This window comes from Chenopodium album, chromosome 13 (genome assembly GCF_948465745.1).
Source record: "Chenopodium album chromosome 13, dcCheAlbu1.1, whole genome shotgun sequence".
Taxonomy (NCBI): domain Eukaryota; kingdom Viridiplantae; phylum Streptophyta; class Magnoliopsida; order Caryophyllales; family Amaranthaceae; genus Chenopodium; species Chenopodium album.
In genome coordinates, this window is record NC_137846.1 from 46,592,060 (window position 1) to 46,619,727 (window position 27,668).

The following is a 27,668-nucleotide window of genomic DNA, read 5'->3' on the forward strand; positions in this document are numbered from 1 at the left end:
CTTCAGATTAATTATGCATGAAATTACCAAAATCAATTAGATCACTTATTTACAGCCCCATCTCAGAGTCGGGCTCAAAAATGCACATCAATGCGTACATTAACTTGTATACAGCCTTGTTCCAAAGTCTAAGAACTTTGGAAATGCCAATAAACTAAACCACCTACGTACGACTCCTCCCTAAAGTTCTAACTATAAGCACCAATTTTTACTCAGTTGTGACAGTAAAACTGCAACAAAGTAGATCTCAGATTCGACAAAACAGCAGTCTCTATAATAGTCCTAATTCTCCAACAGTCGTATCCATTTCAAGATTGATTCAGAAGATTTGCTTCTGGCATTTCCTAATCATTTTGGTTCAGCATACTTCTACAAGAAAAAATACTTCAGATTGAACGAAATTAAATGCACAGAACTAAACAGGGAAATTAGAAACCCAACCACTGATTTAACATTAAATTAACTTCATATTTGTAATAAAATTACCAAAATCAGTTGCACCAGTTGATGATAGTGAATAAAGTCAAACTAACAACAAATTAATTCTTAGAATCTAGACGAGGGGATTCAGACATTAAAAATCTCAGCCTCTCAGGTGATTCTTGTGGATATCCAAAGGAAGTAGTCTAGCATTGGCTGTTCTAATTAGATTAAAATAGACGAATATGAACATGATAATTTTCTAATGAGACTTGATGGGTTCTCTTGTCCCCAGATAGACTGCTTGCCTTGATATGCTGCCCACAATTAATCAAGTTATCAAGCAGTGGCCATATCACCAGCATTTCTACAACAAAATTTAACTGTAAGCTTGCTTCAATCTACAGGGATCACATCTCGAGTGTTTTTTTTTTCCACTTTCACTTTTTATAATTTTTGTCATACCTCATTTACAGACTTATAGTTATATAGCCTACACTAATGATTAATGAATGTTGCTAAAAAAAATTAAAAAAAAACTCAGAATCTCAGATACAGTCTCATAATCTGGGTATAGACACATCGCCAATTAAAGTTCCCTGCATGAATGTCAATTTATAGCTCATTAGGCCACTGCCAACAGAATACAAACCCTTGTTGAAGATTCTAGCAACATTCAACACCAATACAGCCCTCCAGCTGAGTTTAAGGCACCGGCACCAGCACCAGCACACTAGGGTATATTCATCATGATGTTAATATGTTATAGGCTTATACGAGTTATGCACTTATGCCCAACTCTCAAGCCTCAAACTCCAAAGTACAAACCAGAATCTTAAAATTAAAGCTTATACACCAACAGGCAAAAGCAAGCATCGTCAAAACAGCCAAAACGGTGTCCTCAATTAGCTTCCACTGCCTACTTACAGTCATGCACTGAAGTTGGATGCACAGCACCAGATTACAATAACATCCAAAGACTCGGGAATCTAGAGTATAGAGTCTGAGTATCACCTATTTACAGCAATACTCATACTTACATAGTTACATCCAAGCTATACAGTTTGAGTCCAATGTCTAGGAGCTCTGAAAAAGCCAATAAACTACACTACCTATATATGAGTAATATGACTACTCTTAAAGCCCCAAGTAGTCAAGTACAAGCGCGATTCAACTCAAAATTAGTGTTTAATAACCAGGTATCCTACAATCATAAGTTCATAACCCAATTGTACCTATAAAACTGTTATTATCTTATCAAGTCTGTAATGACTAGAGTAGAGATTGCTTAACTTTTAATACAACACATACAAGGAACACCTAATTACAGATCTCAGATTCAACAAATCAGTAGTCCCTAAATATCTTAGGAAACTTTAATCCTTTTTCTCCAATCATCTCAAATGTTTGATACTCGTGTAAATTAACAAACCAAATCAGAAGATTAGGTGAGGACCGTCTGGTCTATGCCATGATTAATAACCTGCACATACATATCCATTTGTATGTAATAAGTAAAGGTCTTTGATGCTTTAACATCCATACTGGACAGGACCACCATAAATATAGTATCAGACCACAAAACAATTCATGAGATTCATTAGCAAAGTTGCAAGTTATATAATGATCTGTTGATCAATATGTACAACTATGAACACCCCTATTGTTTCTCTCTTTCACCACATATTATGATGTATTGTGAGCTGAATAAAGAGCTGTACCTGGCTTTGTTCAAAATAAATTCCAATGCTCAAATAATGACAGTTACACATGTAGAGTGACTGAGTAGTGAGGCAGGATAATAATATTAGCACAAGTATATAGATGCATATAAGAATTATCAATACCATACCATATAAAAGCCGTAAAATGTAACTCCAATTCTCAATAAAAGTCACCGCATGATGAATAATTGATCTGCAAGTAAATCATGAGAGTCATCCCTGTTTTTTTTTCTTAAAAAATTAAATGACGCCCCTCTCATTTTTTATTTTCTTGACAACTTTCAAAAAATGATATTGTATAAGACAAATCCTATCAAGATAGGTTTACTTACTTCGAAAATTCCAAAATGGACACATGCTTTGCGAATGCTTTGAACGACAGCAGACCGGTGAATGGGGCTGATTAGAAATCCAGCCAAATCAACCACAGGAACATGAGCTTGGGGTGAGTTCAAGGTGGGTTGTTGAGAGGGAGGAACCTCATAGCACTCTGGGACATGTGACAATCTCCTCTCTTGTGCACTTTGTCCAGTGCTATAACTTTGAGAGCACCTATCACTTTCCATTATACACCTTGGTTAAGTATATATGAATATGTATTTTAGATATGAAATGAATATAATCAAATAAGTAACAATTTGAGACACAGATTTATATGGGAATGAAAAATATAGTTTGAAGAATAGTTTGCTATATATAGAAAATTACACTAATGTAGTCATGCTTCTGTAAGGGTCTAAGGGGAGTTAAAATTATGAACCACAAGTTGACCATGCTTGATGATAAATTCATGCAGCTTAAGCTAAGCTACCCTCCAAAATTTATCTTGTTAATTAAGTGTATGATGTAAAATTCATAATATCATAGTATGCTATTATGCTTTCAATCAAACAAATATTGTCTCTTCCTATAAACAGAATATTTTTCACATAAAATTGTTTAACTTATGTGGTTCTGTATTCACGAGGCTTTAAAATATATTATAAATCAATCATACATAAGATTGAGTAATATTGCAACTATTGTATACATGAAACTGATTGCACCTGATCTGGTAGTATAGGAATGATGTAACATACTGAATCTGGCTGGAATTCTCACATTAGTATATGACAACTTGCACATATGCACCTTTCAGAAATCTATAAAATCATTGATGCTGGATTTCACCAGCGTTCATTTCTACATTATGTCCATGGGAAAACAGCAATAACATCTGAAGAATATGTTAAATGAGTAAAACTTCATGGAATGAACTGAAACGAAAAGTGGGTAGGATATTAGGATTAGAACCAGTACTAAGTATTTTATAGCATCATTATATTTCTCCGAAAAAAATAAAATAAAAAAAAATTGAAGGAGTGGCGGTAAATACTTGATTTTAAATTATATGGGTGAATATCTAAAATGGATAGGCTAACTATTTTATTTTAAGGGTGTCAAGGAAGCATATTTTCCCTTGCCCAATATCATTAGCACTTAGAAAATCCAAGAAATCCTTGAAGCTACTTCCCTTGTATGCCTTGGGATGATCTGCATCCACCAACTCAAGAGCAGGCTCCATCTTTACAAGCAGCCCCTTACTGTGAAAGCTTGCAATAGATATCCTAGTCTTCTGGGAATTAAGAACAGCCCTATGCACCACACTTTTGTACAATCCATTGCTTAATACCTCAAAATGATCTCCAATGTGAACTAGCAGGGCACCACTGATGTAGGGCACGAGTTTCCAAGAGCCACCGTCTTGCATGTCCATGACTTCGAGCCCTGGAGAGCTCTGAAGTAGGATGGTCAAGCAGCTGTAATCCGAATGTGGAGGCAACCCAAGCGTGAGACGAGGTTGAGGACAAGGTGGGTAACAGTTTGTGGTTATTACCTGCATGCCTTCTTCCATCTTCTCAGTCAGATACTTGGGACCCAAGCCAAGACTCTCTGTGGTAGCTCCTGCTAATTCCACTGCTAGTTTTTGCACTTTTGAAGAGTATGCTCCCATGTTTCCCCTATCAATCATGATAAGTTTTACAAAGGCCACATTTTTTTGTAGTCATGAAAAAGAAATTAAGTTACTTTCTTAATCTCAGAGTTTTCATATCTGCGGTGGTGTAGTTCTTACTGTTGCAATGGCTACCATAATAAAGTTCAATGTAAAAGTTTATGTTTAAAAAATCAGTAGTAAGAAAATAATCAGTAAAAAGATCATATATCATAATCAAGTATGATGACTACTACTACGTGCTTACTGCTTAGTAGTATAAGGCTACGAGTGACCATATATTCATATATCATAATCAACAAATCAAGTATGATGGCTACTACCAGTATTACGTGCTAAGTATTATAAACCATAAGGCAACGAGTGTACACCCCTCTCCTAGATAATCCCCTACTTACATATGGTTTGGGATCATAACAATGCGCACTTAGGACCCCCACTTTATACTCATTTCTTACACTTTTTTGTTATCCACTTTCATCATTTTTAGTCATATGTAACCACTTTTCTTAATCTTTGTGAGGAAGACCAAAAGCTAACACGGTAATTATTTTAGGGGCAGGAGTATTAATTGTATAAGGAAACAAGTTTTGCAGCAAATTCACACCAACAAAGAAATAAGTCAACAGCGAGTGTTGCAGCAAATTTGCACCCCCAAGATATAAGACAAATGAGTACAAAATCCAAATAGAAAACTCCAAATTCTAACAAATGAGGCAATACTGCAAGACTGCAGCCTGCAGGAATGTATACAAATAAATTAAGGCAAAGATAAATTCCTGAAATTAGGGGTTTTTTTCTCCCTCTGAGGTCACTTCTGGAATCGGGTTCAAGGCAATTAGGCAAGGCAAAATAAAGAGAGACACATGCACATGATTCTCTTTATTATTGATATCGATCCACAAAACATTCCCTCAAAAAATAAAATAATAAAAAATATTTTAAATAACATTAGAAAAATCAACCAGACGCCAAGCTGATGTAAATGCTCATCTTCTTCTTTTGAATAGATGCTGAAGTAGATGTATACGCATACACATTTGCTTATATATTTTAGTATTAGAGAAAGGGGGTTAATTTCTGCTTGTGGTTTTGAAACAAGCTTCTTTTTTTCCCATGCTGAATTCATTCATGAATTTCAGCACAGATGAAGGAGCATTTGTTTAATGTTATCTTGCATCTAAACCCTCTTTCATGGCATTTTCTGTACTCTAACGTAACCCTCAAACCAAGACATGAGGTCACAAATACCACTTATAGTAAATTTTTTTTTTTTAAAAAAAAAAAGGGAGTCACATGCATTGAGTATGCAATTAAATAGTGACGGAGCTAAAGAAACATGTATGGATAAACAGTTTCATTTTCCTCATTCTTTTTTCCATGCTGAATTTTATGTCTATCTTTTAAACTAATTTATTGATTGATTAATCAAGTAGCGTTTATATCAGAAACATGGAAGCTGAATTCATCACATAAATAAACATACAATTCATGTCTTAGGTAGAGTATGAGCAACATACTTCGTAAGCAATTACAACACTGCATTCATCTTTCACTTCATACATAAAAAGGTATATTAAGCACTATCTACACAAATCAGGTGATTGCATAATATATATCCAAACTAATAGGTAATACTTTATAATAATGCAATTCACAAAATAAATATTAAATAACATACCTGTAAGCAGGTGGATTCTCAGGCCAAGACTGAACCCAGTCATTCAAGGGATTTGCATAATGTTTAAGGAAAACTCTCCAAAATTGAATCTTATCAACACCATCCTTGAGACTTGTCCCATACCTCACTGGTTTGTGTACATCCTTCGACATAAACTTCAATTTTTCATCGGCAGGCAAGTGAAAAAACTCATCTGCAGCACCAAGTGCTTTGTCTAAGATTGATTGGTCAATGCCATGATTAACAACCTATAGCACGGTATCTTCTTAGTGTATCATATACAACAATGTAGTATAATAATTAATTTAGCTATTCACCCAAAAATGCAAAATATGGGCATGCTAATTAAAGTCTTAATACAGGATGATCCCCCTTGCTGGAAGTTTTGCACATCAAACTTTAGAAAATGCATATAGATGTTAACTATCTTAAGCCTTTAGAAGAACTTTTCCTGAAATACGTTGAAAAAAAAAAACTTCAAGCTGAGCTTTAAGTCTTTAACACTAAAAGTCTCATTTAAGTCACTATTCTTTGACTGTAAAAAAATAAAGACCTTGAGAAACAAATTTCTCACCTAAATCAGATCACTATCCTTTGACTTAGTAAAAAAAAATTAAATTAGGGATATAGCAGCTGGATATTTGGCTAATACACAAATGCATGAAATAAAATCGTATATATAGGAGAGTGGGCCAATATATCTAATTTTCACACAAAATATAAAGAAAATTAGGTTTACATGGTAACATCCGAAGCGCTTGCAAGCTTGTCCAATGCTTTCAATGACAGCTAAGCGGTGAGTAGGGCCCATTCGCAATCCAGCCAGGTCAACGACAGGAATCTGAGCTTCGGGTGAACTCAAGCTGGGACGTTCAGAGGAGGGAACCTCATAGCACTCTGGAACATGTGTCAGTCCCTTTTCTTGTGCACTTTGTCCAGTGTTAAAACATTGAAAGCACATGTCACTTTCCATGAGGGAATATAAGCAAACAAAAAAAGAAAAAAAAAATAGAGCAAAAAAAATGTTTTGAGTAACAATTAACAAAAGAATGAAATACATAGTTAGCAAAAAGATACTATTTATAGAAAGGTAATATGAAGAGTTGCATGATGATCATATAACTTGTAAACAACAAACTTCAAGCCGCCTTAACCATGCATGATTGATAGACATAGTTTAATTCCAGGCTTACTCCTTTGATCATATGCTTTAAGTTGTTTGTTGATTGGAAAATGTAAAACTTGACTGTACAACATAGTTGCTTGCACCTGGTCAAGGAGTGTGGCAATGTTGTAAGGTAATGAATCTAGAAACTGACATCAGTACATGTACTACATGACAAACTTCACCTTTTTCTTCCATGATTGACTCAGGATAAGAATAATACTGGGAATAATACCAGCCCACCGGGCATAGCCAAAACCAGTATTATGACATGATGCCCAATGTTTTCCCCAGCAAAGCTTCTTCCCTAGGCATGAGTTGAGCATTTCAACCAATGCCTAACTTCTCATCCAGCACATTTCTACACTCTTCTCACACTTTCAATCAAACCACTGTCATGCAGAATTCCGGCGCTGTAAAATCAAAAGAAATAAATAAGCTGACAAAGCGGAGTTAATTTAATACTTCATACTGAATTGATGAATCATGGCTTGCATAATTGCATATGTAGCCTTTTTCATCATAAGAAATTTGGAAATTTTAAAATCCATGACGAAAAACTCAAATATGGTACAAACTACATCCAAGGGCCATACAATATTGTTTGGAACTATGTACAACCACTAGTCAGTCACATAAAGGCCTATGATGGCCTTTAGTTAATTAAGGGAGGTGCATCTGAAATTAGCTAAATTGAGAATTTATAGACAAATTGGACGGTTTCAACCACCCAAATGGCCTCCCGGGTAGTCATGGGGTCTATGTGAAGCACCCCGAGTGCTTTCCATTCTGGTTCAGAAAAGTAAAAAAAAAAATCATCCAAAACTAAAGCTTATAATTCATGATTTCGGACAAATTTCGGGAAACTTTCACAAAATTGAGCTAAATGTATGGGGGGGGTCCCCTGGGTCATATAAGTTGATTTAGAGCCATAATAACCCTGCAAATAGCTCTATAAAGTTCCGGGAATGAGTTTGATTCAATAATGTGACTAATGCAGAACTATGTAGTCACCAATGGCATCTTAGCATCCTGGGTTCCTATTAAGGTGTCAGAGTTATTAAAACCCAAACTCCTTACCCATAACTAACCCGAACTTATTTTCCTACTCATCATAATTGGTTAGGACGAAAATAAAATGATTATATTGAATTATTGCTTCTATTCCTTTCATTATTTGTATTATTATTGTTGCTTTTATTACTATTTTTGTGGCTGCTGCAATAAATGTTTAACTTTAAAAGGAACAAACCACTATTATGTTTTATAAAAAAATTATGCTGGTTTTTAGGAAATAGTCTCGACTTAATTTGATTGATAAGAGGTAATCCTATTATACATCTTCCCAAACCTATCATAGTTGTGATGGATTGTTTTGTTTATTGCTCCCAATGTCCTATTTTCCAGTACTGAAAAGTGAAAACCAGAATTATGACACTTCAAAAGTTAGTATCTCCATCTCTTTCCCCTAACTATTACAATCATATTAATAGGAAATACAAGACCATCCACTCTAAAAATCCAGTTAAATAAATGAGATTGCATGCATTCAGATATGACCTATAGTTTTAGAATAGTACAGAGATATTCCTCTTCTTAGTTTGACTAACAAGTGGTACAGTACACAATCTGCAGAAAAGTTGGGAACTAACATACAACTCAAACTCAAAAATCTACGTCATTCCAAACCTGGGTATTATCATGATTCCCAAGTCTTACGATCATAGCTCAAAAACATTAAAATACAGACAGAAATAGTTGAGGGTATTTGCCTATTTTCTCACGTCACATGGGCAACTTTTGAAGGTATGTAAAAGAAGTTGGATAAGTGTAACTTACAAGAGACTCCGATGCTTGATCCCAGAATTCCACTTCCAGAGCTAACATGTGACTAAATGGATTGTCATACTTCAATGGAAGCATTTTAGAACCCAAGGTAAGTTACCTAACACAAAGACGCACAATAATAATTCAAAACTAACAACTCAACAGTGAATGTAAGCTGCAATCATAGCCAAAATATCATATATGATCCATTATTTAAGGCATTTACAGTACAACCAGCTAAAAATCACAACAGATCCCAAGTTCGATGTAAACTTTCTTTACATTGAACAGAAGGTAGCTAATTAAAGAAACTTCCATAATGCTTCATATGTAGGGAAGGTCAATGGAAAGGCCAAGGGGCTAGGAAGAATAAAGACAAAACAATCAAATACAGAATTCTGGTGAACGTTTATAGCATTTGCCTAAATCAAGTTCTAGTATTCAACTTCCACATATTATATCTGACAAAACAGAAGAAATTAATATAAGAATATGCAAACCACCAATGTGAGAAGCATCAACCATTTAGATACCAATTCTGGCAATGTATTCATTTGTTTTCCCTCATTTTCTGTAATTACTCTTCCACCAATCATTCAACATAAAAATTTAAAATAGCTTCTGTTGTGCAATTGATTAGCAGAATGCATCAGAATATTAACCACACTTAAATTTGATTTCCCATTCATCAACAATTGTAGTTTGTAAAGTGGTAATGAAATGATTCGTAAGCTCCAACAACGTGTACACCCCCACCCCCTCATAGCATCACGAAAAAAATTGTCCAACCAAAAATCATGCTCATACAAGATATTGCACAATATGCTTCCTGCCTTTTCTAGAGCTAAAACTAAAGATAAGTTGAGAAGATATGTCAAGATAAATACTTAATAACAACATCCAGCAAACACAGATTCAAAAACCTATCACGTCCTCAAAGCAAAACGTCACTTTTGACTTTCAAAATTGATGGTGACCACAACAGCGTTAGTATAACTATACTACCCCAATTGTTCACCAAGCTCCTGTTTTGAGCATGGTATGGAAGGGGAGATGGGTCGGATGTACACAATTTTACCCTCGTGATCACATATTGGTTAATATTTCCCAATTGACATTAATTCAATAAGCTTACTAACTTCCACCACAAATTAGTCAAACAATTTTGTCGGGGGAGGGTCGGATGTACACAATCTTACCCTTGCATTCACTGATTGGTTATTTCCAATTGACCTTACTTCAATAAGCTTAATAAGTTTGACCACAAATTTGTCCAACAATTTTATCAATTTAATGATACGAGTACTATAAGTGCCATAGTTTTCATTTATGAAACATTTCAGTAAGATTACAAACAGATTATTCATACTATAACAAAATTAATGTTCAAAGTTGACAAATTTTGTAATAACACAGATATGTTCATAAATCATAGCATAATACAAGGTTTTATACCAAGTATAATGGGAATTAGATTCAATGCAATAAAAAAATTTCAGAACAACAAGATGAAATCAAAAGAGCTGAAAAATTACAAATCATAGAACATAATTTGAAAAATTAGGGATTCCGGGCAACATTATACAAGTATAATTTGTGAGAAGAATTAGTTACCTACAAATCGCTTAAGTAACAAAACTTGATCGAATTCTTAAAAAGACGAATGCAAATACAGTCTTGAATCTGATTAATGCACTTTAAAGAGAACAATTTGGCGACACTAGGTTTTGTAGAACATGGCGGGAAAGTGGTTTGTCATCATCAATCATAATTTTTGAGGACTGATGAGACTGTCCCAGTTTTTTCTAGTCGACAGAACACTAGAAAACGGATAAAGAGGTAAAACTGTAATATTGTGGATGAAACACTTATTACCAATAGCGGTTTTGATGTTGGTGGTTTTACATATGAACAATGCAAAGTTATCTCATATAATTACCAGGGCTTAGCTCAAACTACATTGGGATTCGAGAAGATACAGTTAGGATACAGTGAGACTCGAACTCGAGATCTTGCGCCAACTCTTGTTGGTTAAAAAATCTTAAATGAATATGAGAATTAAAGATATAGATTTGGTTTACTTAGAAGAGATCTTACATTATTATACTACAAAGTATGATTATTGGTATGACGATAGTTGGCAAGTCGAAGTCGTATATCGAGAAGCAAATCGAGCCACAGATTGGCTTGCAAATCATGCGCACCAAAAAAAAATGATTATTGGTTACGGAGTAATGACATTTTATATACTATCTCTGTTTCACATTTTTTGCAACTTTAAAGGGTGCACAGATTCCTAGGCAAAATTTATTTGCGAGTGTAAGATAGAGAGAGAAAAATATGAATGCATGTGATGAGGAGATAGATAGAAAGAAATGACAACCTAAAAAGGAAATAAAACATTAGTTGTAAATAATGTGTAGCATCCATTTTTTGCAAAAGTTGCAAAAAATATAAAACGGAGGTAGTAATAAAATCTTATAGTAACAAGGATGCACTAATCTTGTTTTCAATGAGACTGTCTCACACTAATTTATTAAAAAAGGTTAAAATTTAAACTAAAGGACAAGAGCACCTTTAAAGTAAGAGCCACTCCAATCTCACAGTTGAGTATGAATTCGATAGATCACCACCTCTAGATTAGTAGATTTTTATATGAATTTGGTTCTCAACAATTAAGCTAAATTCAAAAGCACCATGGAAATGAAATCCAATTTTCAAAATAGGAAGCTTAAGTGAGCATAGTAGTATCAGGATACATATTATAGAGCTTTTTATGCTACAAGCTTGAAAATTTGTACAATAATAGTAGTAACAGTAGTGATCATCCATGGGCAATCCACCAGCCTAAACACAAGGAAAACAGCTTGTACAAAGATAACTAACCAGTCTGAACGTCGCTCCTGCATTTAAGCTGTTAACTTCAAGCAAGTATGAGATTGTAAATATTCACGTGGCTAGATGGTTAAGAATGAGATCATAATTAAGCAAGAAGTGGAGCAAAAAGATTAAAGATAATGAAGGATTACAAAATGAATGAACAACGCCATAAACTTTAAAATTTTGATACATCCTACATATAAGAAAAGAGTATTGTTGTATAACAAAACAGTAGGTCATAATTTACAGAGCTACAGAATTGGCAGGCATGGCAGTTAGGCATCACTTTCCTTTGATCTTCGAGACTGGTCTGGTATCTATTGAGTGTACAAACAGGAGGTGAAAGAAATACTTTATAACATGTCAAAAAAAACTCAGTACTTGATAACGTGGTGCCGCAGCCAGAGTTCATACATAACCATATGGAAAGCATCATACTTGATAGGAGGGGTGTTCCATTGAAAATGCATTTGTACCTGATACAAAAGGATTAAAAGAATTTCAAAAATTGCAAATCCTGGTGTATAAATAAACGTGTATCTTTGCCCTTTTCTTATCATCACTTATCATTGTGGGATATAACCTGGAACTGAACAGTGATGATAATCACAAAGACCTTCATAGTTTATGCTGATTTTCAAGTGAGTAAAGAAGATGCCATATCCCGCCCCGCCCCCCCCCCCCCCCCCCCCCCTCCTCCTCCTCCTTCTATCTTCTCAGCTTATTTGTGTAGCACTCAAGTTTATCTTCTGAGTTATGGAGTAACATTCTACAAATCTACAAAGCCAGGTTCTACCCTGCTTCATGAACATCATGACTAATAAAGGGAGACTAACTGCAAGTAGCATCAAGTGTGTATACCTAAAAACTATAAATCATAGCTGTGTCATATAAAACAAACGGCTTCAGGAAGATCCACTTTTAGAATTTCAGAGAATGTTTAACCAGAACAACATAAACAGAGAACAACACGCTCACAAGGGTTGCTTGAGATGGTAGACATCCCTCTCCCTCAGCACAACAGCAAATTTTCGCCAATCAAGAATGTCGTTAAAAGGCAGATCGTAGTAATCTGATATTATTACTGCAGAAAAGAGAGACAAACAGAAACTTTAACTTTAAAACTTCTTAAGCCGGGTCACTGCATAAGCTGCAGTAAAGCTTAACTAAAACAATTATCTGAGACCTAAGATGTGTTGAGAACTACATGAAGTCGTGCACATTAACTATCAAGGTCACACTATTTTTCTGAGTATATTAGGTGATGTGAATACATACAATATTAACCATTCCCACAACCCATACAATTGATACAGAAAAAACTTACCAGGAACACATCCATAATGGATTGAGTCTGTTATACGAGCACTGTTAACTTGAGAGCCACCAGGACATATGCAAAACTTATTCCTATAAAACCTCTTCTGATATACCAAAGGCCCAATAGCCCTATTTATTCTGTTGTTAGATATATCAAGTTCTGTGTCATTCTCCCAGACTCTAGCCAATATGACTCTAATTTTAGAGTTACGATGGCCTGCCCAAAATCCAAGGTTTGTCCTGAAAAGTGTAATTTCTGTTAGTTACAGATATTCTGCACAAAGATGACCCAGACAATAATAAATATATTTTGTAATCATATATATTACGAGTAGCATTGATCATCTCTCTTTGAATCACAAAATTACTTCATACAGAGTACTGCTATTAAATTAAAGGCACAGAACTATACAGAATAATTAAAATCAACCTCAGATTTACCATAAAATAACTTCAATTTACGAGTAGTGATTATAATTACCAAAATCAATTAGACAATTTAATATGAGTAACAGAGAACAAAATAAAACAGATTGTAACAAACAATTAATTAAAAGTTTGGAACAGTCTACCACTTTCATTGATTAAGATTCACAAGTACATATACCAACTACATAATAAAACTTCTACTAACCAGCGTAGATTCGAGATGAATCAACTGGAAATTCATATTACTACCACTAGTATCACAAAACCTAACCCTAGAAATTCCAAATCAATCAAACTAAGCCCTCTCACCACGAATCCTTCGGGCAAGCTGGATATCCTTAGGCATAATAGTAACCCTCTTAGCATGAATCGCACAAAGGTTAGTATCCTCAAACAGACCAACCAAGTACGCCTCAGCAGCCTCCTGAAGAGCAGCAACAGCAGAGCTCTGGAAACGGAGATCAGTCTTGAAATCCTGAGCGATTTCTCTGACAAGTCTCTGGAATGGAAGCTTCCTGATGAGAAGCTCAGTGCTCTTCTGGTACTTCCTGATCTCACGAAGAGCAACGGTTCCGGGTCTGAAACGGTGAGGCTTCTTCACTCCGCCGGTGGCTGGGGCTGACTTCCGGGCTGCCTTGGTGGCGAGTTGCTTCCTTGGGGCCTTTCCTCCGGTGGATTTTCTGGCGGTTTGCTTGGTTCGTGCCATTGCTGGTGATGAGAGAGAAAATGAAGGTTTCTAGAGAGAGAAAATTGAGTGAGATTTTTTGAGAGAGAAAGTATAGAAGAGAGTGAATAAGGCGGGATTGTTGAGATTTTGCAGAGAAATGAGAGATTGTTTTATAGTGAGGGGTGAAATAAGGGTGGGAGTGAGGAATGAGATCTGGACCGTTGTTGAGTGGGATGTTAAATCTACGGTTGAGGATTGTTTATGAGACTTTACACGGATTGTGGATCGATGACGTGGAGTACTACTTCCCGCTTTACTCTTTGGTGTAACATTTTGAATTTTTGAAAAAATTTAATTGTATTTCAACGGCGGTTCCGTAGTTATTTAAAAAAAATTTATGTGGAGGTGTTGGTAATTTGCCACACTTGTCCTCGAATGTGTTCAGGTCGAGTCATGTTCGTGTCATTCTTTATGTATTGATATTGTGGATTAAACTCAAATTTATAATTTTATTCGGTTTGTGTGTTTAGTTATGATCGAGGATGAAATGGTTTGAGTCATTTATGGTACCAACCGTCTTTTACGATTGTTTGTGAGGGTTTAACACAGATTGTGGATCATGGATCGATGACGTGGATTGCTACTTCCCGCTTTACAGAGTACTTTTTAATCTTTCGAATTTTACAAATTTTTTGAGTTTTACTGCGGCGATTTCGTTCGTTCTTTTACAGATTCGCTTTTGTGTTATGAGACTCTGATTGTGTAGCGGGATTTCCATTTCTATATTTTTATTTTTTTAAAAAGAATCATTTTAATAATTTTAAATTTTCTTTTTTTAAACAATAAAAATAACGGTTTTTTTAACATATATACCCCTAAACTTTTTTACATTCATCATATACATCCAAGTTTTTTCACAAAAATACACTATATACCATTGATAACTAATGATCGTCAGTCATTAGGGTTGATTATGACTCGAAAACACCCTAAATACATTCCCCTACCCCTGAAACCACCCACTTTCCTTTTTTCCACCCCAAATTTCCAAGGAGAGGCGTAGTTTCGGGGATAAGGAAAGATATAAGGTGATTTCGATGCATAATTAATCAAATTTCATTCATCTTGTTATCATTAAGGATATGTGGGGAATTTTTGTAACTGTAAACACAAATTTTAAATTTGCAGAACTTCGACTTTGGGTTCTTGATTGAGGGTCGACGAAGCTTGATCTCTATTGAATATATTTGATGTAGACTTGAATTGTTGATTTAGGGCAGACGAGGCTTAATCTCGATCAAAGACTATTTGATGTAGAGGATGACGCGTTTGATGTTCTGAAATTCTTCCGAGCACTTTGATGAAAGGTTTTCTCTGGAGATTAGAATATTTGATTGGCTTTCTATGTGTTTTGATTCTCCTTGTTTCCTCCTCTCTCTAAATGAAATAGAGAGAGCTCTATTTATAGAGTAAGTGACTCCTAGGTTTAGGGTTTGATGTACATTGGAGTTGGGCTTAACCCATTTTCATAGGTTTTTACTATTAAATGAACAATTTGGTTAAAATAATTAAAATGAGCTAATTTACTTAATTTCACCCTTCTTTTTTTTTTTTTTTTTTTTTTGAAACCACCCAAAATAATTAATTCTAATTAATAGTCAAATAATCAAACATGGGTCAATACTTTAACTTTTAACCCATATTTTATCCAATGTAGCACTTATATAAATTTTATGTGTCTACAAATTGCCCCCTTCGAGATCGGTCACGGACACGATTTTGGAGTCTTTGATCGTGATCGGACACAACATTTTTTAAAAAAAAACTCAAGTCAAACTTTATAATACCAACGAGAATGACAAGGTGTTTGGCTTCATCTTTATTTATTTTTTTTTTTTTAAAATTTTTATTTAATGTGAGATATTCTTGAATTTGTTGGGCCAACTAGCCATAGTAGTATAAAAGTTAGCACCCTTGCGACGTATTGGTGTAAAAATTATCGTCGGCGACAGATTGGTATAAAAGTTAGCAAGTTGTGACAAATTGGTATAAAAGTTAACCAACGATGACTTATTGGTGTAAAAGTTAACATATGAGGACATATTGATATAAAAGTTGGCTATTGATGACGTTTAACTCTTTTTCTTGTTAGAATAAAAGTGTACATTGTAGCTTAAATCCATTGTTACATTGAATGCCCTCCTCAATTACTCTAAAAGCCAAAAAAAAAAAAAAAAAAAAAAAAAAGGATGAAGAATAAAATGAAAGGGAAAAAAAGGAGAAAATTTCATAATATAGAGAAATATTCAAGATTATTATGTATAATAATTAATCAAGAAAAATTACAAGATCAAGCTTTGATTACATTTTTTTTTAAGATTATATCAATTTTTTTTTTTTTTTTTTTGCAATATTTTTTTTTTTTTTATAAATGAATTTGCTCTTGGCTTCCTAAGTTACAACTTATTACATGTCAATTTTAACTTTTGAGACATTAAATCATAAGAATTTCTCTTTCCATTCATTTTTTTTGAACTCACATTATTTGCCATTAAATGAGAATTAACAACAACAAATAAAATAAAAGTAAAAAAAAAAATAATTAGAAAACAACTCCATCAGTAAGAAAAAAAAATGGTCAAATGTCTTCACTTATATTAAATACCAATTTGTCACAATTTGTTAATTTTTATACCAATTTATCGTCGATACTAACTTTTATACCATTGTGTTATAAAGGTGCTAACTTTTATACCAAAGACCCAAAATGGCCAACTAGCTGAATTTGTTGGAGATAGACTTTGGAGACCATCCAATGTCCAACAAAACTCTCAACAACTTTGGAAGATAAGCTAGCTTAGCAACAATCTTAGTTTAATCTTGTTGAGGGTTATCATTATCACCCCATTGGACTCGTGGCTATAAATATATTGCCAAGAATACTCTCGAATTTGCTTCGTAAATGACAAAGAGGATGTGCAAACTCAAATCAAAACCGCACTAGAAGGAGCTGGCAGGCAACACTATGCCACCTACTTCGATTTCATGGAGGAGCACACCCCAGTACCCCACACTTTCGAGCCATGGAGGGGAAGTTGTTTGATGTCAAACAAGAGCTGCAATTTGAACGTCATTGAAGGGAATCTTTATGCCACGAAGGGAGCTACGTACTACTCGAGTACTCGAAGGCCTGACACCTAACGCCATGCAGCCACGAAGGAACACGACTCACTTGACACCAATAGCATGGAAAAGCCATCTTTCCTAGCATCATCGAGCAGTAGTAAACTACCGAAGGAGTCTTATCAAAAGCTCACTTCAGCACAGACACTTGTATCTTGAAGTTGTATACCTAGCCTCGTGATATATGCAGCACTCGAGCCCCATAAGTCGCAGCTGAAAATATCGTCATGGCGCCAACTCGCCAAGCCTCACAAGTCACACGATGACCCAAACCTTGTTATTTTAGAGTTGTCTTGAAGGCATTCATTCAATCATCGTAAATTTTATTTTATTTTATTTTATTTTTTTTCATTTTGCAGGCTTATGAGTTGTGAATTATGATGAGCTATCATCGCCCATCACGTATGAAGTCATGTATTCGAGCCTTGCAACTCGAACCTCGGCACCTTGAAGTTGGCATCACATTACGAGCTTTGGCATTGCAGAGTTATATTCACATGCCTGAGTCAACCTAGTAATTAATTGAATTGACCCGAGCTGTTTGTACCCGACTCGAAGTTGATCAATCGGATTTTAACCCAAATTACTTGACCCGAACTAAAATTACCTAATTTCCGACCCTAAAAAAAAAAAGCGTTATTTCATAAATGGCTTAAACTGTTTTGTCCCTAACTGTAACCAAACTCACAAACTAAATAAAATTATCGATTATCTTGATGATCAACAATATCAGCACATAATGAACGACCCGAACGTGACCTGACTCGATTTTGACCTGACCCAAAACTACCCAACTTGAAATTGACCCAACCAAAACTCGGCTCAATCCAGACCCGAAACCCAAAATGACCTGAACCTGACCCGAATTTTAGGTTACCCAAAATGACCCGATCCGAAATTGACCAGATCCGTACTCGGGCAGAATGACCTATTTATCGAGTTTACGTGAACATACTTGAAACCCAAATTCACCCAAAACCAGAACGGACCCGGCATGATATGATTATCGATTTTTCTTGAATATACTAGAAACTCAATCTGACCCGATTACCTATTGAACTGACGTGACCTGAGCCAAAATGATTATCTATTAATTTAACTTGAACATACTCAAAACACAAATTAACCCGAAGTGACCCGAATAACTTTTGACTAGAACATACTCAAAACCTGAACTAATCGGACCCAATATGATAATCTATTGCCGAACATACTCGAAAATCTGAATTGGCCCGGCCTACCCAGTTACTTATTAACCTGAGCATTTTCAAAACCCAAATTGACTCGACCCGACATGATTATCTATGACGTGAACATAGACCTCACAATCTTAAACCAACCTAAATGTCCTGACCCTCAACCTGAAAATTAATTGGCCAGAAAACAACGACCCAAAATCAACTGACCTAACCCCTACTCGGCCCGAAATTAGAGTTGATCCTAATTGACCCGACCCAATTGTACCCGACCAGAAGTTGACCCTACTCGAAATAACCCAAATTACTTGACCCGAATAGACCTGATACCCAAAATCTCTCGAACTAAAATTACCTAATATCCGAACTAGACCTGACAATCTAACCCGACGCGAATAACCCGACTTGAATGACTCGAACCCAAATGTGACCGAATGCCGAAATGACCTAATCCGAATGACTTGACTTGAAGTTGATTTGAAAACCAAAGTTGACACGACTGTCACTAGAATTGGTTCACCAAAACCAACATGACCTGAAGTCACCCGAATTGGTTCACCAAAACCAACATGACCCGAAGTCACCTGACCCGAAACCGACTGGCGATAGGTAATCACATTATATTTTAATTTTATTTAATGTTTTAAAAGAAATTTACTTTAGTTTTTTTATTTATTGCTCCCTCCGTTTTTTTTATTTGCATCACTTTGGATTGCACAAATTAAAGATTTAGGAGAGTAATATAATATTGTAAGTGGGTGAATAAATTATTATAGTAAAAGTAGATGGGGACCATGAAAGAGAAAGTATGTTAGAGAGGATAGATATTTTTATTATTTTAGTGAGGACTATTAAAAAGAGAGAAATAATAAAAAAAAAAAAAAAAAAAAAAAAAAAAGTTGAGTGGAGTTTAAAGTAAGAGAGAGAAATAATAAAAAAAAAAGTTGAGTGGGGTTTAAAGTAAGAGAGAGAAATGATAAAATATAGTATAAAGTTACCAAATATAGAAGTGATGCATTTAAAAAAACACCCCAAAAATAAAAATGATGTAAATAAAAAAACGGAGGGAGCATATAAAAGTTATTCTTATTATTGAAATAAGAGGGATTTTCCATAATTTATTTTTGGCGACTCAACCCAAAATCGACAAGACTCGAACTGACCCGACCCAAACAAACCCAACCCGAACTTGACCTAAAGATTAGTCTTGAAAATTGACTCGACCTAAACTAACCTGATCCAAACTGACTCGACCCTAACTTGACCTGACGTGAACTCAACCAAAAGTGCTGAATCGATACCCGAATTTACCCGACTCGACTCGAACCCGACCCGAATACCTGTTGACCCAAAAACGACCCGACCCGAAATAACCCGAACGACCCGTTTTCTAGATCAAATCAGAATTAAAAAAACATTTGGAATCATAAATGAATCAAACCATTTCATCCTCGATCATAACTAAACACACAAACCGAATAAAATTATCAATTTGAACTTGATCCACAATATCGTCACATAAAGAACAACCTGAACATGACCCGACCCGATCATACTTGACTATAAATTAAATTGGCCTGAATGTACCAGAAACAATATTGACCAGACCCGAATGATCTGACTCGAAGTTGACTCGAAAATCAAAGTTGATTCGAAAATCAAAGTTGACCCGATCCGAATTGACTGACTCGAACCGACACGACCTGAACTGACTTAACCCGAAATGACCCGACCAAAAATAACCCGATAGGTACTCTTATTTTATTTAATTTTTAATTATTTTTAAAGAGACTTACTTTAGTTTATAATTTATTATATGAAAGTTAATCTTAATATTGAAATAAAAGGGATTTTCCCATAGATTTTTTAAGTTACTTTATTTTTGGCGACTCGACTCGACCTGAACCTGACTAGACTCAAATTGACTCGACCCAATTATGACCTAAAAATTAATCCTAAAAAAATTCACTCGACCCGAACTTGACGCAAAAGATAGTCCTAAAAAAATTCACTCTACCCGAATTGACCAAATCCGAACTAATTCAACCCAAACTTGACTTGATGCGAATTCAACCAAAAGTGTTGATCCGAATTCGACCCAAACACGAATTGATTTGACTCGACCGGAACCTGACCCGAATACTTGTTGACTTGAAAGCGACCCGAATGGTTCGTTTGCCACATCTAATCCGAACTAAATAAACGCATAAATGACTCACACCATTTCATCCCCAATCATAACTAAACACACAAACCGAATAAAATTATCCATTTCAGCTTGATCTACAATATCGACACTTAATGAACGACTTGAACATGAGCCGACCCAAACATACTCGACCATAAATTAATCTAACCCGAATGTATAATCTGACACAAAATTGACCCGACCCGAAATGACCAGACTCGAAATTGATTCAAAAATCAAAGTTGACCCGACCCGAAGTGACCAGAATTGATTGACCTGAACTAACATGACCCGAAGTGACCAGATATGAAATGACCCGACACGAAATAACCCGATAGGGCGATAGGTATCACATCTGATTTTTTTTTTTAAAGAAATTAACTTTAGTTTTGAGTTAGTATAATATAAAAATTAGTCTTATTATTAAAATAAGAAGGATTTTCCCATAGATTTTTTAAAGTTAATTTACTTTTGGCGACTCGACCTGAACCTTACAAGACTCGAACTGACCCGACCCAAACAAAACCAACCCGAACTTGACCCAAAGTTTAATCCTGAAAATTGACTCGACCCTATCTAAACTGACCCAAACTAACTCAATCCTAACTTGACCTAACGCGAACTTAACGAAAAGTGCCGACCCGAATTGACCCGACTTGACTCGAACCCGACCTGAATACTTGTTCACCCGTAAGTGATCCGACCCGAAATAACCTGAACGACCCGTTTGCCAGATCAAATCTGAACTAAAAACATTTGGAATCATAAATGACTCAAACCATTTCATCCCCGATGATAACTAAACACACAAACCAAATAAAGTTATCCATTTAAGCTTGATCTACAATATCGACACATAAAGAACGACCTGAACATAGCCCAACCCGAACATACTTGACCATAAATAAAACTGACCCGAACGTACCACACACGATATTGACCCTACCCGAATGACCTGACTCGAAATTGATTTGAAAATCGAAGTTGACTCGACCCAAAGTGACCCGAATTGATTGACCCGAACCGACACGACCCGAAAGATATCCTTATTTTATTTAATTTTTAATTTCTTTTAAACAGATTTACTTTAGTTTATAATTATTATATAAAAATTAGTCTTATTATTGAAATAAAAGGGATTTTCCCATAGATTTTTTAAGTTAATTTATTTTAGGCAAATCGACCTGAACCTGACTCGACCCGAACTTGACCCAAAAATTAGTCCTAAAAAATTCACTCGACTCGACCTGACCCAAACCGTACTAACCCGACCTAAACTAACTCAACCTGAACTTGACCCGATGCGAACTCGCTCAAAAGTGCTGACCCGAATTTGAACCAAACACGAATTGACTTGACTCGACCTGAACCCAACCCGAATACTTGTTGACCCGAAAGCGACCTAAACGATTCGTTTGCCACATCTAATCCGAACGAAATAAACGCTTAGTACCATAAATGACTCAAACCATTTCATCCCCGATCGATCATAGCTTAACACACAAACCGAATAAAATTATCCATTTGAGCTTGATCCACAATATCGACACATAATGAACGACTTGAACATGACCAGACCTAAACATACTCGACTGGCATAAATTAACCTGACCTGAAAGTACCCGACACGAAATTAACTCGACTCGAAATGACAAGACTCGAAGTTGATTCGAAAATCAAAGTTGACCCGACCCGAAGTGACCCGAATTGACACGACCTGAAGTGACCCGACACGAAATGACCCGATAGGGCGATAGGTATTGCTTTAGTTTTGAGTTATTATTATATAAAATTAGTCTTATTATTAAAATAAGAAACGATTTTCCCATAGATTTTTCAAGTTAATATATTTTTGGCGACTCGACCTGAACCTTTCAAGACTCGAACTGACTCGATCGAAACAAACACAACTCGTACTTGACCCAAAGATTAGTCCTAAAAATTGACTCGACCCAAACTGACCCGACCCAAACTTACTTGACCCTAACTTGACCTGACGAGAACTCAACCAAAAGTGCTAACCCTAATTTGACCTGAAACCCGAAATGACCCAACTCGACTTGGACTTGACCCAAATACCTGTTGACTCGAAAACGACCCGACTCGAAATAATCGAATGACCCATTTGCCAGATCTAATCCGAACTAAAAAAACATTTGGAACCATAAATGACTCAAACTATTTCATCTACGATCATAACTAAACACACAAACTAAATAAAATTATCAATTTGAGCTTGATCCACAATATCGACTCATAAAGAACGACCTAAACATGACCTGACCCGAACATATTTGCCCATAAATTAAACTGACCTGAACGTACCACTCACGATATTGATCTAACCCGAATGACCTGACTCGAAATTGATTCAAAAATCGAAGTTGACCCAACCCGAAGTGACCCGAACCAACACGACCCGAATTGACCCGACCCAAAATGACCCGATAGGTATCCTTATTTTATTTAATTTTTAATATTTTAAAAGAGTTTTAGTTTAGTTTATAATTATTCTATAAAAATTAGCCTTATTATTGAAATAAAAGGGATTTTCTCATAGATTTTTAAAGTTAATTTAGTCTTGGCAACTTGACCCGAACCTGACTCGACCCGAAAATTAGTCCTAAAAAAATTCACTCGACCCAAATTGACCCAATCTGAACTGACTCGACCCAAACTAACTCGACCCGATGCGAACTCAACCAAAAGGGCTGACCTGAATTCGACCCAAACACTAATTGACTCGACTCGACCCGAATACTTGTTGACCCGAAAGCGACCCTAACGATTCTTTTGCCACATCTAATCCGAATTAAATAAATGCTTAGTCTCATAATTCATAAATGACTCAAACCATTCATCCCCGATCATAACTAAACACACAAACCAAATAAAATTATCCATTTGAGCTTGATCCACAATATCGATACATAATGAACAACTTGAACATGACCCAACGCAAACATACTCGACCATAACTTAACCTGACCCGAACGTACATATACGAAATTGACCCCACCTGAAATGACCAAACTCGAAGTTGACCCAACCCGTTGTGACCCAAATTGATTAACTCGAACTAACACAACCCGAAGTGACCCGACACGAAATGACCCAACCCAAAATGACTCGTTAAGGCGATAGGTAGTCACATTTGATTTTTTTAAATTTTTTTTAAAAGAAATTAACTTTAGTTTTGAATTATTATTATATAAAAATTAGTCTTATTATTAAAATAAGAAGGATTTTTCCCATAGATTTTTTAAGTTAATTTATTTTTGGCGACTCGACCTGAACCCGACAAGACTCGAATTGACCCTACCCAAACAAACCCAATCCAAACTTTACCCAAAGATTGGGGCCTATTCACATTTACTGAAATGACCTAAACTAAATCGAACTAATTGGAGCTGAACTGAATTGAACTAAACTGAACCGAGCTAAAATGAATATTTTATGAGAGAAGGAAATTAGGAGCTCAACTGAACTGAACTTAAGCTGAAGTGAATAGGCCCTTAGTACTGAAAATTGACTCTACCCAAACTGCCCAACCCAAACTGACCCGACCCAAACTGATTCGACCCGTACTCGACTTGCCGCGAACTCAAAAGTGCTGACCCGAATTTGAACTGAAACCTGAATTGACCCGGCTCGACTCGAATTCGACCCGAATACCTGTTGACCCGAAAGCAACCCGACCCGAAATATCCCGAATGACCCGTTTGCCAAATCTAATCCGAACAAAAAATGTTTTAAACCATAAATGACTCAATCCATTTCATCCCCGATTATAACTAAACACACAAACCGAATAAAATTATCAATGTGAGCTTGATCCACAATATCGACACATAAAGAATGATTTGACATGACCTGTCCCGAACATTATCGACCATAAATTAACCTGACTCGAACGTACCCGACACGAAATTAACCCGACCTAAATGACCTGACTCGAAGTTGATTCGAAATTCGAAGTTGACCCGACTCGAAGTGACCCGATTTGATTGACCCGACTCGAAATAACCCGATCCAAAATGATCCGATAAAGTGATATGTACTAACATTTTATTTTATTTTATTTTTTTTTAAAGAAATTTACTTTAGTTTATAATTATTAATTAAAAATTACTAAATTACTCTTATTATTGAACTAAGAGGGATTTTCCCATAGAATTTTTAAGTTAATTTATTTTGGCGACTCGACTCGAACCTGACCTAACTCAAATTGCTCGACCCGAATCAACCTGACCCAAAAATTAGTCTAGAAAATTGACTCGATCTAATTTAACCTAACCCGAACTGACCCGACCCAAATTGACTTGACTCTAACTTGACCCGATGCGAACCCAATCCAAAGTGCTGACCTGAATTCGATCGAAACCCTAATACCCGAATTGACTCGACCCGAATACTTGTTGATCGAAAGCGACCCGACCTGAAATAACCCGAACGACCCATTTGCTTGATCTAATCCAAATTAAAAAAAACGGTTGGTACCATAAATGACTCAAACCATTTCATCCTCGATCATAACTAAACACACAAACCGAATAAAATTATAAATTTGAGTTTATATAGTGTATTTTTGTGAAAAAACTTGGATGTATATGATGAATGTAAAAAAGTTTAGGGGTATATATGTTAAAAAAACCGTTATTTTTATTGTTTAAAAAAAGAAAATTTAAAATTATTAAAATGATTCTTTTTAAAAAAATAAAAATATAGAAATGGAAATCCCGCTACACAATCAGAGTCTCATAACACAAAAGCGAATCTGTAAAAGAACGAACGAAATCGCCGCAGTAAAACTCAAAAAATTTGTAAAATTCGAAAGATTAAAAAGTACTCTGTAAAGCGGGAAGTAGCAATCCACGTCATCGATCCATGATCCACAATCTGTGTTAAACCCTCACAAACAATCGTAAAAGACGGTTGGTACCATAAATGACTCAAACCATTTCATCCTCGATCATAACTAAACACACAAACCGAATAAAATTATAAATTTGAGTTTAATCCACAATATCAATACATAAAGAATGACACGAACATGACTCGACCTGAACACATTCGAGGACAAGTGTGGCAAATTACCAACACCTCCACATAAATTTTTTTTAAATAACTACGGAACCGCCGTTGAAATACAATTAAATTTTTTCAAAAATTCAAAATGTTACACCAAAGAGTAAAGCGGGAAGTAGTACTCCACGTCATCGATCCACAATCCGTGTAAAGTCTCATAAACAATCCTCAACCGTAGATTTAACATCCCACTCAACAACGGTCCAGATCTCATTCCTCACTCCCACCCTTATTTCACCCCTCACTATAAAACAATCTCTCATTTCTCTGCAAAATCTCAACAATCCCGCCTTATTCACTCTCTTCTATACTTTCTCTCTCAAAAAATCTCACTCAATTTTCTCTCTCTAGAAACCTTCATTTTCTCTCTCATCACCAGCAATGGCACGAACCAAGCAAACCGCCAGAAAATCCACCGGAGGAAAGGCCCCAAGGAAGCAACTCGCCACCAAGGCAGCCCGGAAGTCAGCCCCAGCCACCGGCGGAGTGAAGAAGCCTCACCGTTTCAGACCCGGAACCGTTGCTCTTCGTGAGATCAGGAAGTACCAGAAGAGCACTGAGCTTCTCATCAGGAAGCTTCCATTCCAGAGACTTGTCAGAGAAATCGCTCAGGATTTCAAGACTGATCTCCGTTTCCAGAGCTCTGCTGTTGCTGCTCTTCAGGAGGCTGCTGAGGCGTACTTGGTTGGTCTGTTTGAGGATACTAACCTTTGTGCGATTCATGCTAAGAGGGTTACTATTATGCCTAAGGATATCCAGCTTGCCCGAAGGATTCGTGGTGAGAGGGCTTGATTTCTGGGTTAGGGTTAGGGTTTTATTTTTGTAATATGTTGAAGATCTTTAAATGAAAGTAGTTTATGATCTATATTATGTAGTTATCGGTGTAATGTGATGGTTAGTCAATAAATTTATTGACTGTCTATTTTTCTATATGAATATATATGGTTGTTCTGTTTCTGTTGGTTTTTGATTGTGTTTGATTGATTATTACTGTTTGATTTCTGTTTATTTTAGCAGTTTGTAAATTTAATCTATATTTTGGAATGCTATGAATGGTTATTGAATACTTATAAGTTTTGATACTCTATTGTAAATTGGGTTATTTTGCAACTATTGATGTGAAATTTATGAAGATTTTACTTTTGTTAATGGTTGGATTCGTTTATCTTTGTCTCGATACCATTTGAATTGAAGTTTATTAACTCAAAGGCTGAATGCAGCATTAAAACTTGTAATGTTAAGCTTTGAATGCAATCCTTTAATAATTGAATCTTGCTGAATGTTTATGGTGGAGGATTAGTAACTTGAGATTATCTAGACTTCATTTGTTTACCCAAATAAACTTAGCATATAAAATACCCTATTGAATTGACATCTTTGGAAATTAAGGACTTGTTTTCTTCACCTGAAACAATTAGATTTGGTTATAGTGAGCTGTTCAATGTAGAAATTGGGTTGAACATTGTTTAACCTGTACCTTGATGATGTTGATAATGTCAAATTTCAAAATTGGGTGACATAACATTTCCGGAGTACTTAGCATTGGACCAAGGCTATAATTTGATTGATGCAAGTATTGTTGTGCGTTTTTGAGCTTTGGACTCAGAGGTGGAGCTGTAATATGGCGATGCTTTATAATCTGGAGTTATGGATTGTGGGATGGGATGTAAACAAGTAATCTAGTGGTAGAGCATCCAACTTTGGTACAGGACTGTAAGATAGAGGAAGTTTGGCCAGTAAAGTGCCGAACTTTCAGATTTAGGTGTTCTAATGTTTTTAACATTTTGTGGTGTTAGTGTGGCTTATGAACCTTTTACTTGATGGTGTATTCGCTCTTGTGAGTGGTGCCGGGGCCTTTATTTTTATAGACATTGATGAGATTTGTTAGTTGGGAGTCTTGAGGGTTT

General features: G+C 35.7%; 3 protein-coding genes across 3 annotated transcripts; 1 reads left to right on the forward strand and 2 right to left on the reverse strand.

Annotated features, from left to right (window-relative positions):
• Positions 1-3,238: 3,238 nt before the first annotated feature.
• On the reverse strand, positions 3,239-6,791 carry LOC145576727 (2-oxoglutarate-dependent dioxygenase 21, chloroplastic-like). Its single transcript, XM_081634444.1, has 3 exons — positions 6,558-6,791; positions 5,819-6,066; positions 3,239-4,144 (listed from the first exon to the last, which is right to left on the reverse strand). Exons 1-3 carry the CDS (start codon positions 6,789-6,791, stop codon positions 3,565-3,567), a joined length of 1,062 nt encoding a protein of 353 aa, XP_081490570.1. The 3' UTR covers positions 3,239-3,564.
• A 6,769-nt stretch (positions 6,792-13,560) lies between these two features.
• Positions 13,561-14,240, reverse strand: LOC145576728 (histone H3.2). The gene has a single exon (XM_081634445.1). The coding sequence runs from the start codon at positions 14,143-14,145 to the stop codon at positions 13,735-13,737; it is 411 nt and encodes a 136-aa protein (XP_081490571.1). The 5' UTR covers positions 14,146-14,240; the 3' UTR covers positions 13,561-13,734.
• An 11,807-nt stretch (positions 14,241-26,047) lies between these two features.
• On the forward strand, positions 26,048-26,718 carry LOC145576729 (histone H3.2). Its single transcript, XM_081634446.1, has one exon. It carries the CDS (start codon positions 26,143-26,145, stop codon positions 26,551-26,553), a length of 411 nt encoding a protein of 136 aa, XP_081490572.1. The 5' UTR covers positions 26,048-26,142; the 3' UTR covers positions 26,554-26,718.
• Positions 26,719-27,668: the final 950 nt, after the last annotated feature.

What these genes read in the sequence shown, in the direction of transcription:
- LOC145576729 (XM_081634446.1), top strand. Translation starts at nt 26,143, where the DNA reads ATGGCACGAACCAAGCAAACCGCCAGAAAATCCACCGGAGGAAAGGCC.
- LOC145576728 (XM_081634445.1), bottom strand. Translation starts at nt 14,145, where the DNA reads ATGGCACGAACCAAGCAAACCGCCAGAAAATCCACCGGAGGAAAGGCC.
- LOC145576727 (XM_081634444.1), bottom strand. Translation starts at nt 6,791, where the DNA reads ATGGAAAGTGACATGTGCTTTCAATGTTTTAACACTGGACAAAGTGCA. An exon ending in AGCGCTTCGGATGTTACCAT is followed by an intron (nt 6,067 to 6,557) that starts GTAAACCTAATT and finishes ACCGTGCTATAG; the next exon opens with GTTGTTAATCATGGCATTGA. An exon ending in GAGAATCCACCTGCTTACAG is followed by an intron (nt 4,145 to 5,818) that starts GTATGTTATTTA and finishes CATGATTGATAG; the next exon opens with GGGAAACATGGGAGCATACT.